The 16,105-nt window shown below is 37.3% G+C and overlaps 1 protein-coding gene across 1 annotated transcript in view; it reads left to right on the top strand.

Annotated features, from left to right (window-relative positions):
• Window positions 1-15,780, top strand: part of LOC115223549 (integrator complex subunit 9) — a 45,488-nt gene extending 29,708 nt beyond the window's left edge. The window contains exons 13-21 of the mRNA XM_029794186.2: window positions 1,005-1,047; window positions 3,724-3,852; window positions 6,701-6,756; window positions 8,961-9,110; window positions 9,528-9,614; window positions 11,447-11,545; window positions 12,706-12,816; window positions 14,066-14,122; window positions 15,343-15,780. Of these exons, the coding sequence (XP_029650046.1) occupies window positions 1,005-1,047; window positions 3,724-3,852; window positions 6,701-6,756; window positions 8,961-9,110; window positions 9,528-9,614; window positions 11,447-11,545; window positions 12,706-12,816; window positions 14,066-14,122; window positions 15,343-15,462 (852 nt within the window). The 3' untranslated portion in view covers window positions 15,463-15,780. The remainder of the gene's footprint in view (window positions 1-1,004; window positions 1,048-3,723; window positions 3,853-6,700; window positions 6,757-8,960; window positions 9,111-9,527; window positions 9,615-11,446; window positions 11,546-12,705; window positions 12,817-14,065; window positions 14,123-15,342) is intronic.
• The last annotated feature ends 325 nt before the right edge of the window (window positions 15,781-16,105 follow it).

Below are 16,105 nucleotides of genomic sequence, written 5' to 3'. Positions count from 1 at the left end.
ACTTTGTGTAAATGTGTATAGATTAATATATCAGTGAATAAAGTTACAACATGGTCTGGTTTTCATGTTTTTTATTTTTGTATTTAAAAATATTTTTTTACAATGTTGAGGTGTGTTAAACATTAAAAAAATATTTTGCAATGTTCATAAAGTTCAGTTAGCGCTTTCATACTTTCATAGTAATCATCAGATTTCTGTCGCCTCGTGTGTAGTCGATGCCAGTGCTGCCTGACTGGCCCCCGTGCCGATAGCACATAAAAAGCACCCACTGCACTCTTGGAGTGGTTGGCGTTAGGAAGGGCATCCAGCTGTAGAAACACTGCCAGATCAGATTGGAACCTGGAGCAGCCTCCTAGCTTACCAGTCCCAAACTGTCCAACCCATGCCAATAGGGAAAGCAGACGTTAAATGATGATGATGATGATGACAGTTAAGTTCTTAACAACAAATGTAAAATGACTGACTTCTTCGTTTTTATGGAAGAAGAAGTTTGTCATTTTGCTTTTGTTGTCAAGAACTCAAGTGTCAGTTAAATACATTTTGAAATTTAATGTTTAACACACTTCAACATACATACATATGTACATATATATATATATATATATATATATATATATACACACACACACAGGTGTGTGTATGTATATAAGTAAATGTAGGGATATATATTTATATAAAATTTATTCATTCATTTCTGTGTAAATTTATTCAGTTCTTTTGAATTGTTGATTACTTTGATTCAAACAGTTAAGTCCTTCAAATCATATCGTGATCATTATCATTACCATCATTATCTTTTAATGCCTGTTCTCCATGCTGACATCGATTGGACAGTTTGACAAGAGTTGACCAACTGAAGAGCTGCCCAGGCTTCATGTGTCTGTTTTTGCATGGTTTCTATGGTTGGGTGTCCTTTCTAATGCTATATATGTATATATATACACATACACACACACACACATAATCACTAACACATATAATTTGATGTTTCTTATTTATTGCAGCTTTTAAATAGTGGCAGGCTTCAGAATTTTACCAATATTCACAGTAAGTTTCGTTTTTCTTTGGTAAAATATCAGTGAATAATTGATAGCTGTACAATGAAAGGCTTTTACACCTAAATAACATTATCACAAAATAATAATAAAAATGAAACATGAAAGAAAAGTTGGAGGAAAGATAGACTCTGTAAATCACAGTGGAAACAGCCTCTGTAGGAGCTGTTTCATTCCACTACATAGCATCCTTTGAACAAATTTCTAAAATTGTAACCTTGGTTCACTTGCTAAGAGTGGTTTTGAAATGTCACCTGGATAGATCATCTGACCAATGAGCAATTTTTAGGGAACCTTTGTCCAGTATGAGACAGCATCAAAGAGTGTAGAGTTAGATTTACAGGGTGTTGCTGGAGAGTTAAAGACGAAATTATTAGTGGGAGCTAACAGGGGACAACAAGCCAAGACCTATATTAAACCGGTTTCTGACAACATAAATTGCAATCTTTCTGACCTACCAGATACAATGAACAATAGAATTGGATGGCAACAGAGAGTCCGGAATCTATGCCTGCAGTGTGACCAGGTGATGTAGCCCCTGGTTAATCCAAATCTTGTTACTGAAATTGAGTAAACAAAAACTGTGGAAGCTAATTGGATTGACTTTAACTGCTCTTGTGTAGTAGACAATCCACTACCTGGTCCTTGGGAGTCTTTAGTGGACCAAGTTTGCAGTTTAAAGTTAATCCATGAATCCAGATTTCTTCCTTCATTCCTCTTCATAAACCTTAAAACTAAATGTCTGTAGCTAACTACCTGTGTGTGTGTGTGTGTGTATGCGTGCACGCACACAACCATGGTTGCATGGTTAAGAAGTTAAAAGGTTTCAGGTTCAATTCCTTTGTGCACATGCCTTTTGTAACCCTGGACCAACCATAGTTTAATTTGGTAAATAGAAACTCCAAGAAGCCCATCATACATTTGTCTGTGTATGTGTGTTTATATCTCCTTGTCTTGATATCAGGCACTAATTATAAAATAAACATCACCATCATATCAGTGTCATTCATTTGCAGTTGTCTATAAGTACATGTCCCCACGTTTGGGTTGTTTCAGTTTTGCAGCACTCTGGACAATATTGTGATACTTGGATACAAGTGATGGTTAGTAACAGGAAGAGCATCAGACTAGAAAACTGCATTAATAAATTTTGTCTGACCCATGCAAACACAGGAAACTGGACATTAACAAGAGGATGATGATATTTATGTGTCTGTTTGTTTGTGTAATGTCTCTAAAGTTATAAATGACTTGTGTGAACAGTACTTCTCCCTAATTACTTGGCTTTCCTCTGTAAACATTTCTAGTCTGTCTTCTTTAGATATTTTAAATGGTTGCTTTTGTTTAGTGTGAGGTGTAATTAGCAAAGGAGATAATTGTTCTAAAAGTACAGTAACCAGAGTAAGTAGACGTTGAGAAAGTTGAGGGAGTTACTTCTGCTGCTGATGACCAAGATATTTCCCATCAGAAGGAAGGATAGCTTGCGTGATGCTTGAGTAAAAATTGCAATGCTGCACGGTAATGAGACATGGGCCACGAACACAGAGAACATGAGAAAACTGGGAAGAAATGAGTTGAGCATGTGAACTCTGTGGAGTGGTTGGTGTTAGGAAGGGCATCTCGCCATAGCAACCAAGTCAAAACAGACAATGGAACCTGGTGCCACATCTGGCTTTACCAGTTCCTGCCATGCCGTCCAACCCATACCAGCATGGAAAATGGACATTAAATGTTGATGATGATGATGATGCTCCATTGAATTTGCCATGTTAGTACACATGAACAATGTATAAAGATGGTGAGAAATGTTTGCAAGAAAGAAAGCTGCACTGGCATGGACATGTGCATAAAGAAATGCTGATCACTTAATGTGGTTGGAGCTTGTGAAAGAAGGAGACCCAAGACATGGTACAAAGTGCTGAAGACAGACCTCAAAACCCTTAGCCTCATGGAAGTGATGACAAAGGACCAAGATGGCTGGCAACGTGAAAACCCATCTCATCACCATTATTTATCACTTTGCACCTCTTATTGATTATTCTCACCCTATTTTGATAAATGTGAATAACCATGTAACTCCTCTACAAGAAGAACCTGCTGTACTTTAACAATCATTCCTTAGCATAAAACTGACCACCCCACATTTGGAGTGTATAATTTTGTGAGTTCTATGGCAACCTCATTAGTACTGGTGGTATGAAAAACACCCAGTGCATGCTGTAAAGTTGTTGGCATTAAAAAGGGCCTCCAAAAGGGCAGAAACCATACCAAAGCAGACTCTTGGGCGCAGTGCAGTCCTTAGACCCATCAGATCCTGTTAAACTATCCGACCCATGCCAGCAAGGAACATGGACATTAAATGATGGTGATGTTCTGAAACAATTTAAATTTGACTCTTTAAGACATGGCTATGGCTGTGTGATTAAGAAGGATTTGGTTTTTTGTTTTGTAACTTCTTAACTGCATGTGGTTCCAGGTTCATGCCCACCGCTTGCTGTTTTTTAACATAACTTTCTTTTATTCAATGTCTCTTCAGTGACATTTAGTTGATAGAAAATATGAGAAAGCCCATTATATATGTGTGTGTGTCATCTTATTTTATATGAAAATATGTAATCACATGTCCTCCTTAAATTATTCCTTCATATTTTTTAAAATCATTTTTTAGGTGGTTTGAGTAATTCTTTCAAATCTCCATGCATTGTTTTTGCTGGACATCCGTCTCTACGTATGGGAGATGTGGTACATTTCTTGGAGCTGTGGGGCAAATCTTCTGCAAATGCTGTTATGTTCACAGGTAAGTTTAAGTAATCAAACTTTTTCCATATTTTAAACTGTTCAGTGAGAAGAGGAAGGGCAGTGCCTCTGATTAGTTTCAGAGCCTCAAAATTTGGTAGACGGGAGTAGTTATGCTCAGGTTAAATACCTGGCTTAAATGCTTGCAGTAGGACTGGATGGAGATAAACTAATAGTTTAAGTCTACCAATACAACAAAGCAGAAACAATCCTTCTGAAGTCCCTTCATGCAAATTTTACCAAATTTAACTCATAAGATATTGACTTTGGGGAATGATAGAAGCCATTTGACTAAGATACTATGCAATTGGATTAAAACCATATGGATGCAAAGTGAATTTCTTAATCACAGCCATATCAGCCCACAACAAGTAAAGGAATATATATATATCTACATGCGTAGATATGTATGACAACATTCTTGTATTATGCTTTTGTGGCTTGAGTCATTGAGTCTTGTTGAGGCACTACCATGAAGGGTTTCATTGTCTATATCTGCTGCCCCTTTTATTTGTCTGATACTTATTTTATTAACTTCAGAAGAAAAGGTAAGCATACCCTAGGTGGAATTAGATTGAACTCAGAATGGGAAAAAAGATGCAACTAAATACAAAAGGCAGATCCCGCCATTTGTCCATCCATTCTTCTTTGCTTACCAAAGGTTTTAGTTGATCTGAGATGATGGTAAATGATACCAAAAATGTTATGCTGTGGAATTCAGTCTGCAATTATGTGGTTGTGAACTGAACTTTACAACCACACAATCAGGCTTGCACCTATAATGAATAATTTCAGATACAAAGATTTAGGTATTTTGGTGCGTAGAACTGTTGGGTTAAAACTCAGATTTATGGAAGGAATATGTGCCTGGATATCAAATTCCCACTCTTCTGATTTTAAAATCTTATTGCAACTTTTATTGCTGTTTATGATTGAACAAAGAGACAAGTGATTTTTTTAATATGACTTCAATAAAGATTTCAAATTAAAGTCTTGTTATCCTATAACCCTCTCTTATAATGGCAGATTGGTAGAATCATTAAGGTGTTGGATGAATTGCCTCTGTTATAGCCTTTTATTACATCTGGAGTTCAAATCTAGGTAAAGTCAACCTTTTATCATCCTAAGATTGATAAAATAAAACACCAGTGAAGTACTGGAGCCAGTTTAATGTTCCTATAAAGCATCTTATTTTCAAGATTAAATGAAATACATTTGCAGTGGATTTGTATCTGATCGCATAAACAGTGAAACTGTTATTAAGCATCAGAAACCAAAAAATATTTCTGTTGAGAGATCTTGTCAAACTATTTAAAAATATTTGATCTGCAGAGATTGAGGATTGTGCAGTTATTTAAAAGAAAACCTCTTCTTCCTGGTTCTAAACATTTACATGTTACATACCTAATAGCTGCATAAACATAAACGAATGAAGGAGCCAAGTACCCAGTTGCTTGGGTCGCAATTGTATCCCTGTCTTCCTCAAATCAAACCCTACCATTATTAAAAATGGCAGGACACTTTGGACAGTGCAGTCTCAGATATACTAAAAGCTGATATGGTCATGGCTGGAACAAGAAGATCTGCTCAGTCCAATTCTGGCTGGGATCAAAGAAATTATATAGTCAAATATGTAAATGATGTTTCTTGAAAAATTTTGAAATATGTACCAAATTAAATATCTATTATCATCCATATTTTCAGACTTGAACATCATCATCATCATCGTTTAACGTCTGTTTTCCATGCTGGCATTGGTGTGCACGGTTTGAGTGAGGTCTGGAGAACCAGCAGCTGCACCAGGCTCCAATCTGATCTGGCAATGTTTCTACAGCTAGATGCCATTCCTAATGCCAGCCACTTCGAGAGTGTAGTGGGTGCTTCTTACATGCTACCGGCACAGGAGCCAGTCAGGTGGGCCTGGCATCAATCATGTTTGGATAGTGCTTCTTACATGCCACCGGCACAGGAGCCAGTCAAGAGAGCAAGAAATAGTTTTATTTCTGTTACTTTCTCAGAGATACCCAGGCATGATGCTAAGCCTGATTTCATACCAATCACTAATAATCCAAACACAAAAGCCTTTATGCAGTCACTCAATCTGCAGAATTTACCAACCAGATTTCCCTCGGACACATTCGATAATCTAGTTTTTGTTATATTATTCTTTTATTGGTTTCTATCATTAGACTTCATCCATGTATTATGCCTCATCATCGTCATGAGTTGGACAGTTTGATGAGTGCTAGCAAGTTGGAGAGCTTCACCAAGATCCAGTTTCCTGTTTTGACATGGTTTCTATGGCTCGACACCCTTCCTCAGACCAGCCTCTTTACAGAGTGTCACTGGGTGCTTTTTACATGGTACCAGCACTGGTGCTTTTTACGTGCAGCCAATACCTGCAGGGTTACTAAGTAACATACAAGACAAAGGTCTCATAGTTGAGATGGAGTGGAACCGAGGAAAGTGGGTTTGTGCCAGGCATGAGCTTAGTGTATAATAGAAGGATAGGGATAGGAAATAGGGTTACCCCAGTATGACGAGGAAGGTGGGAAAGAGTTAGAAAGAAAGATAGAGACAGTGAGAGAGAGAGAGAAATAGATGGTGTTGGAGATGTATTGGGGCCTATCCACAGGGAACATTGCAGGTCGGGGAGTATAAGTAGGATAGAGGGGGATGTTCCATAAGAGTGTGAAGAGATAAGGAGAAAAGGACAAGCTGTTCATGGTTCGAATGCTTTTGTTCATAAGTCTGTTTGATGAGAACTGACCTGAAGTTAAAAAGAAAAAGAAGCAACAATTACCAACACAGTCTTACATCAATATTTTATATCTTCTGTAATATTTCAGAACCAGATTTCCCATACTTAGAAGCTCTGGCACCTTACCAGCCATTGGCAATGAGAGTGAGTTCTTGTTTGTTACTGTTTCTTTCTTAAATTTAGATGTTATCTATTCATGCAAAGTATTCAATATCTCGTTTAACACCAACTCTAAACTTGTGTTTATAATTCACAAGCTCCACCGACATGCTCTCTCTCTCTCTCTCTCTCTCTCTCTTCATTCTTTTTATGTTCTATTAGTTACTCCAAAAGCTTCCACCCAATGTCACTTGATCGAATTTATTTCTCCTTTTCTCTTGTATTCTGTTTAAGAGGAAGGGAGGGATTAGATGATGTGTTGTTAAATAGCAATGGAATTTGTTTTGATTCTCATCATAAACTATTGAATAGGTAGAAGTCTGCTTAAAACTCCTGTGATTCCTGTCTTGAGACATTTACTTGAATAAGTGTCTTCATTGTCTTTGATTGACCAACAATGCATTGTCAGTTAAATTTGATTGATGGGAGCTGTCCAGAAGCCCATCCTGTGTATGTTTGCACATGTATGTAATTTAATTCAGTTTACTCAAGCCAAATGGTTAAAACTGTCAGTTTTAATCACATGTAAAGGACTGTATCTTCAGTTAGTCAGTGATTATAAAATATCTTACATATCCTCTTACAAGATAACCATCCAAGTTTATCATACTGCTGCTTTCCACCTTCCTGTACCACCACTTACTAAGAGCTACAGACCAAATCTGTGGTTGGTTCAAGGCTCCAGTTAGACCAAGGCTGAAATAATGGTGAAACTGAAGTAGACAAAGAATTAAAAGCAAAGAGAGAGGCTTGGAAAGATTGGAAGAAAGAGGGCAGCAAAGAATTATACCAGGCAACTAGAAGAGAAGTTAGGGAACAGCTTTATTTAGCGAGGAGAGTAGCAGAAAGTAAGAGGTTTGTCAGTGTTCTGCAGCAAGAGAATGAAGACATTGTGGGAGAGAAGTTTGTATAGATGGGTAATGATAAACTTGCATTTAGTGAGTCTGAAAAAAAAGCAAAGGGCATGGAAGTACCATGTTGAAAAGCTATTAAACCTGGAGGATGCATAAGAGAAAGCGAATCCTTCTAATGTGGACCCAACTGGAAGGATCAGCCTTTCTTGTAGACAGCAGCTTGGCAGATAAAGCAGTTAAGGACAGAAGATCAGGAATTACTCCTAGGATGCTTGAAATATCTGGTGCCTGTCATTCTGGAAGGTGTCATCCAAAATGACTTGTGTAATAGCATCATAGACATCTGCTACAAGTGTAAAGGAGAAGCATTTAGCAAGAGTTAATTACAGTGGTCTGTATACGTGCATGTGTATATATTGAGAGGTGCAATCTACGTGGGTGTCTTTTCAGAACATTGCCTGGTTTAAAAAGCCACATCAGAAGAGCCATGATGGTGGTATGGTGTAGGTACAGGAGGAGGGCAAACTCTGCATAACGTGTAGACAACCACTATGTGTGTATGTGCACGTGCGTGCGTGTGTATAATATAATAAAAGGAATTCATAAATCCAGACAGAAAGCATTCTGTGTCAAGTGAACTTGATTGACATCAAACAATCAGATACCAATAAATCGAAATAGAATTTACTATGCAGGGTCCTTTCCCATATTTGACTTGGAGATCTAAATATTGCTTAGAAGAATTTTAAGCTATCCAGAGTGACTACTTCAACACTTACACTACAATGTCATTCTCAAAATAAATAATCCCATCAGCAAAATCTTGAAGCTATGAGCCAATGTATGATTAATTCAAAACAATGTGAATCTATTATTAGCATTACATTTGACAGAGTAAACTGAATGCCAAAAGGTTTGAAGTGAATTAGATACCAGAACTGTTAGTGAGTTGCACAAAATGCCTTGTGGTATCATATATAAATGTTTTACTGAATTTAAATCCGTCTGATTTAAAGACTCTTGCCTTTTATTCTTTTTCGTTTGATCTTGCTTTTATTTTACCTTTACCTCTGATTTTACCTCTCATCTTTCTGGGCTCAATTTTGCTTTTTATTCTTTTGGGATTGATTTTGCCTTTCATCTATTTGAGATTAACTTTGCCTTTCCTCTTTCTGGAGGTTGATAAAATTAGTATTGATGAATCTTAATTGACTGTATGCACCTCTAAATTTCTGCCCCTGTTCCTTTCTTATAAACATTCTATTTATTTGTATGACATTCTGCATTTTGAAATTTGTCTTAATTTTTTTAATTTTTTTTTTTTTATTCTTGAAGGTCTGTTACTGCCCGATTGATATTAGCTTAAGTTTCAGTCAAGCCAATAAACTGATTAAAGACTTAAGACCCCTTCACTTGGTGTTGGCTGAAGACTACATCACTCCACCTAATGTAGCACCCATGCGGACAGACTTAACAATTGAATGGGTAATTGAAAAAATTTGTTTCCATAATTAATTTTCAAATAAACATTAATTCTGATCCAAACTGTTCGTTTCTTAATTTGTGTTAATTTTTTTCTTTCCATCCTTTTATGTTTTACATTCTTTTCTATTCATCATCATTTATTCAATCTTCCTTAATGTTATCTCTCAGGAACCAGCTTCACTGAGGCATGTGTGTTTATCTGAGCGAGAGAGAGAGAGAGAGTGAGAGAGAGAGAACTATATTACAGAGTGTGTGTAGTTTCTTTTTGCTTTACTTTTGGCATCACAGCTAATACCATGTGTGTTTTTGCACTATACAGCTTTACATGTTGATTAATAAAATTCATATTCTTTCTTTCTCTTCCAGCCTTCCTTTTCTGTTTTTTTCTCATAAATCTTCTTCAATGTTGTTTTGTAGGAACCAGCTCCACTGACATACAAGAGAGGAGAAATACTTTCTCTGCCAGTGAAGAGACAATTTGAAAGAATTGAAATACATCCACGGGTAAATCTTTAACAAGAGTCAAAATGGATTCATCTGGTTCCTTAATAATAATATTCTTGCTTCAATACAGTTGTAAAAGGAAGAGATTGTATGTATGTTACTGGCATTCACCTCTTTAAATACTTAGAATGGGAACAAGCTGTAGCTGTATCCTTAAGCAATTTGCTTCACAACCACAGAGTTCTGAGATCCCATTGTATGCCATGCTGGGCCAGTCCTATTCAGTTGGAACAACAATGTCATCGTGGAACAAACCCACCCACATCATATCAACAAAGAAAAATGGAGACCTTCTCTTTTATTCTTTTATTGGTTTCAGTTGTAGAAATGCAACCATGCTGGAGCTCTTGCCTTCAAGGGTTTTATTTATTGATCCTAACTCTTTGGTACTTATTTCATTGATCTTTATTTATTGAATAGCTAAGTTTTACCTTAGTCTCACAAACACATACAGACTTGTATGTATGTGTGTCTGTATTTAATCATCATTTTATGTCCTTTTTCTTCCTACAGTCATGGATTGAACAGGTTGTCATAATCCAAGTCAGTTCCTGTTTAGAGCTATTGCCTCAACTTATTCCCATGTTTCATTTTTTAGCTCGATTTCTACAACTTGATGCCTTCTTTATTATCAACTACTTTACAGGAAGAATATCAGCCCATAGAAACTAAACTGAAACACACACACACACACACTCTCTCTCTCTTAGAATACATAAACCACTAGATAGATCATGATTAGTCTTAGGTATTTTTTTTTGCTGAAAGTTCTCAAGAGATGCTCTTATAAATTAGCAATTGTTTAGTAATAGTTTCAAGAACTATCTCTGGCAGTATACAAAAAAGATTGGATCCTGTTGTGTGCACTAAAGTTAAGTCCTATCAAACCTAGGTTGTGCTTAGAAGAATGATCACTTGGGAAACCTAGATGCTGGAGTTAGGACAACTGGCACCCATGCCAACCTCCCTTCATCGGACACTAAACTCTGCTTGCGAAGACCTGTTTGGGCAAGTGAAATCGAAATTAAACCAAATTCAATGACTGGCACCCGTGCCAGTGGAGCGCTGACAGATCCATCCGAGCGGGATCACTGCCAGAGCAGCTGTCTGGCTTCCATGCCAGTGGCACATAAAAAGCACCATCTGAGCATGATCATTACCAATGTCGCCCGACTGGCACTTGTGCCGGTGACACGTGAACAAAACATTAGAGCGAGGTCATTGCCAGTGCCGCTGGACTGACTCCTGTGCAGGTGGCTCGTAAAAAACACCATTTCGAGCTTGGCTGTTGCCAGTACCACCAGACTGGCCCTCATGCCAGTGGCACGTAAAAGCACCCACTACACTCTCAGAATGGTTGGTGTTAGGGAGGGCATCCAGCTGTAGAAACTCTGCCAGATCAAATTGGAGCCTGGCACAGCCATCTTGTTCATCAGTCCTCAGTCAAATCGTCCAACCCATGGAAAGCGGATGTTAAACGATGATGATGATGATGATGATGATGATGTGTGAAGGCATTGGTTTTTACTGTGAAGGCATTGGTTCATCTGAGGTGATAGTATAAGATGCCTTGTCTGAAGATACTTTGGGTCGGGTATTGAACATGGAATCATGGCTTCAAAAGAAGTAATAATGGACTGCAACTAGTAGTAAAGTACCGTGATAGAGCAGATCTGTCCTGTCAACCCTAACAGAGGGGAAATGGACTTAAGGGGATAATGAGCAGGACTCATACACTCTCACACGTGCATGTATACAAAATTATACACTCATTTCTTCCAAAAGGCCATCCTTTTTATATTCTAACCTCCTTTTTTGTTTTTTAATTGTAGTTGGCATCAACCTTGGAACCAGTGGAAGTAAAACCAGGATCTTTGATCACCATGGTTACAGGGTGCATCATGGGAAAAGATAATAAAAATGTCTTGGAGGTTTGTAAATTGTCTTGTTGTGTCCACGCATGTGTGTTGCACATGCACATGTATTGTGAACTATTATGTCTATTTCAGGTTGCTGTCGGCAACATGTACAACCAATTACATGGTAAGAGCATTAGCAACTAAACCGTCATCCCCAAGCTAGCCTTGGGTTGCTAGACTCCAATAAGACAAAATAAAGTTCAGAGAGCTCCTGCTTGTGCTGGTGACAAAGGGCCTCTTGCTCAGAGTAAAAGGTAGATTATGATGCATGTGTGCAAACAGCCATGCTACACAGCAGTGAAACATGGGCCATGGCTGCTGAGGACATGCCTAAGCTTGCAAGGAATGAAGCTAGTATGCTCTGCTGGATGTGTAATGACAGTGTGCATACATGACAGAGTGTAAGCGCCCTGAGAGAAAAGTTGGACATAAGAAGCATCGGATGTGGTGTGCAAGAGAGACAACTGCACTGGTATGGTCATGGATGAGGACAGCTGTGTGAAAAAGTGTCACATCCTAGCTGTTGAAGGAACCTGTGGAAGAGGTAGATGTAGGAAGACCTGGGATAAGGTGGTGAAGCACAACCTTCGAATGTTGGGCTTCATGGAGGCGATGACAAGTCACTGAGACCTTTGGAGATGTGCTATGTTTGAGGAGACCGTAACCAAGGCCTGTGCAAGTGCAGCATAACCAGCCCATTTAAGAGTAGCCTTCAATCACTGGGCAATAAACTGTGTTTGCGAAGACCTGTTGAATCAAGTGAAGTCATTGTTGTGGCCGATGACAGTACCGCCTGATTGGTACCTGTGCTGGTGGTACATAAAAAGCGCCATTCAATCCCAGTGCTGGCTGACTGGTCCTGTGCCCATGGTATGTAAAAAGCACCATTCAAGCATGGCTGATTCCAGTACTGCCTGACTGGCCCCTGTAAAAAGCACCCACACTCTCAAAGTGGTTGATGTTAGGAAGGGCATCCAGCTGTAGAAACATTGCCAGATCGGATTGGAGCCTGGTGCAGCCTTCTGGCTTGCCAGCCCTCAGTTAAACCGTCCAACCCATGCCAGCATGGAAAATGGACGTTAAACAACGATGATGATTGCCTTTGTCTTAAAGAAAATTCACTAACACAGAGTTTTTTGTAATAATTTCCTTTATGTTTTTTTTTTTCTCAGCCTATACCAGATGATGTAGCAGTAAAAAAGAAACTGAAGACTAGTGCTGCAGCACTCAGTTACCTCTGGGGTACTCTTAACATTAAGAGATTTGTAGATGCTTTGACTGAGGTTAATATCTTTATTGTATTCTCTTTAAAGTACCTGTGAAATATAAACTTCCAACGTTCACAATATTCCTGTAAGAAAAAAATTAGCCCCAGGTATTTGAAAGGTGTCTCCATTGGAAACTGTTGCCTGTCTTGTACCACATTCATGCAGATCATTGTCTTGCCCGAGGCCTATTATCATAGGCTTTTCAGCCATGACATATCTTTTCTTCAGGCATAATTTATCTTAAATTACATTAATAAATGTTTCCTTATTTTTTGTACTTTGAGGGAGATTTGATCATTGACCTTGTTTTTTTTCGAAGGCAGACTGTACTCAGGAACAGGTTATTCTGCATGTTCTTACCTAGAAGGGCATGGTGGGATTTGAAAATGATTTATGTACTTTTAGCAGATCAAGATACAACATAGTGGCTTCTTTGTTGATATGTTTGCTGCAGTGGCAAAACAATCAGATAGAACACTCACACATGTTTGTGTGTGTATAAAATTTCTGTGCATTCACTGAGATGGGATAAATTACAAACTCCATATATAGATGCAGAGCATTCTTTAATATATTATAACTGACAAGTTCATAATTTCCAGTAATCTGAGCTTGTTTTTTCTTGAATAAGCCATTGTTTGAATATGTTTAAAAATACATTCATGAAAGTTAGCCTGAAAGCCTTTATCTTTGTTTGTTTTTTTTTCATCATGCTACTGATAAGTGTGAAACCACTTTTCAAACTCAAGTTTATTCTTCATTTCTCTCTCTCATAGGAATTCTCCAAATGTCTTAAACCTCATGCATGATCACTCTATAACTATGTCATATGCCATCGAAACAGAATTGAATTTAAATCATCTGTTTATCATGCTAAATGTATACACTCCATCAGAAGGCAGGAAGCTGTGAAATGATGAGATCTTTTTCGTAGACATGTGTTAAAAATCATATATATATATATCATCATCAGCTAATGAAGGGATTTCTGTATGGTCACACAATCTGCTAGCAATAGCAACCAAATTTCACTCAAATTCCACTTGACTGTCTTAGAAGAAATTATGATAATGTTGGATAATGTAGTCCTAAGATAAGTATCTGAGAAAAAAAAAATGTTAGGATGGTCATGGCTGGAGCAGTTTTCTTTATAGATCAGGTTGATTAGGGATTACTTGGGGTGAACAATGTAAAACAAATCATTGAAATGTGTATATTTTACTGTTCTCTTTTATTTATCCATTTTTTAAATTTAATCTTCCAGAATGGAATTACAGATGTGAAGTTGGAAGAGGCTGGAGATGGTTCCATTATACATTTGGTAAATAATTTATTTTTCTATTGCTTAACTAGAATTTTACAGTATTATTGTACAACAACCACCTGTGTGTGTGTGTGTGTGTGTGTGTGTGTGTGTTATTATTTCACAAGGAATAGGAGAGGAAAAGTTTGAGTTTTATACATTGTTAATTTATTATGTTTATCTATTTTCAAAACATGTTATATTGTAATTTGTGAGTAATAGCTTTGTCAGTTACAAGAATTGAAAAATTCAATCTCTGGTTCATTGTATTTTTGATGGTGAGCTGTGCAACTTAGGTGAATTAATTACCTCAAGGTATTTTTATTTGAAAGCATCAAATTTTGGATATTTTGGCTCATATTTACATTGGTGAAAGATGTATATAGATAAATCATCATCATCATTGCTTTGCATTTGATTTTCAATGCTAGCATGGGTTCAAACAGTTTTTCTGAGGCTGTGTCTTACGGCTGGATACCCATCCTGTTGCTAAACCTTTCAGTTGCCTCTCACAATATATAGGGTACCTTTCCTAAATCCAAGATATACATACCACACTGATATATATATATATATATATATATATATATATATACACACACACACACACACATACATACAAGCACACACACACTCATGACAGACTTCTACTCAGTTTCTGTCTCCTAAATTCCACTCACAAGGCATTGGTCAATCTGTAAGATTACACATGCCCATGTGGCTGTGTTCTGGGATCAAACCTCAGACAATACGGTTGTGAAGTGACTTTAACAACTGACTAAGCTAGAAAAATAAGTTTAAAAAATAGTTGAAGAAAACCCTTCTATACTGCTCTACATGTTTTATCAACCAAAGATGTCATCATAAGCATTTGAAGTTCAAACCAAGTGCGATTGATAAATGTTAATGTATTCTGAGGCTTGCTGTATTTTTTCTGCTTGCAAACTTCCTTAACTTATATTACTAATTTATTTTTGGACAAAATGCTGTGCAGACATAGATTAGTTACAGTTCGTTTGAGTGTCTGAACTCAGTTACCATCAAGGTCAACTTTACTTTTCAACTTTGAGATGAGAAGCCTTAAAATACATACTGGTTCCTGGTGGATTGGAATATAGACTCCTCTGCACTCCCATGAAATTTGTGGCCTATTAGAAATCAATTTTAACTAAAGTAGTTCTTTCTTTAATGTTTCTGAAGTATTCGTGTTTAGTATGTTCATGTTGTTTATTTTGTAGCCTAATGAAGATACCCTCATACAAATTGAACCAGAATCAACCCATATCATCTGCGAAGGAAATGAGCCTATTCGTATCAAGATCCGAGACACGTTACTGAAATGTTTGTCCAAGTTTTAAATTCAAGACTCTCCCTCTTTCATGCAGAACATCATTTATAATTTTGTTTCATAAAGCCATTAAAACTTTACACCAATCATTTATAATAAATTATTTTGTTTTAAAGTAATATTGCATTCTAGTTGTCTGTAAATATGTTAAGAAGAAGCCGAGGGATTCATTGGGCAGTGCTTAGCTCTGGTTTCATGGCAAGAAATGAATGAGAGAGCATCCTTTCCATTGGATTGTATATTATTCTGTTGCATGTTGTTGTTGTTTAGTTTCAGATCTTCCTTGACCGAGCAAACATATTTGTAATAAAAGTCATCTCATCCTTCATCATGCATCATTCTTTTCTTAATAGTGTATATAGGAATAATAGGATGTGTCTTTCCTTGTGTAACCCCAGGTCAGCTCAGAACAAGACCTGTAACATGCACAAATGATTAGCTATGACATCGTAACTCCTCCTAGCTAAAGAAAATTATGTTCACTTTAACATGCAGTGCTTGGTCATGTGGTGTTGCAGTTTGAACATGCTGCACTCTCTCCATTGTTTAATATCTATTTCTGTACACTTAGGGAATCTCATATCAGCTTTGAATGACCAGCTCCACGGTATACATAAAGCCAGCTGAATGAGAAGGCAAGTTTCATAGATTAG

This window comes from Octopus sinensis, linkage group LG23 (assembly GCF_006345805.1).
Source record: "Octopus sinensis linkage group LG23, ASM634580v1, whole genome shotgun sequence".
Lineage (NCBI taxonomy): Eukaryota > Metazoa > Mollusca > Cephalopoda > Octopoda > Octopodidae > Octopus > Octopus sinensis.
Note: the sequence above shows the minus strand (reverse complement) of the source record. Positions and strands in the feature narration are given on the sequence as shown.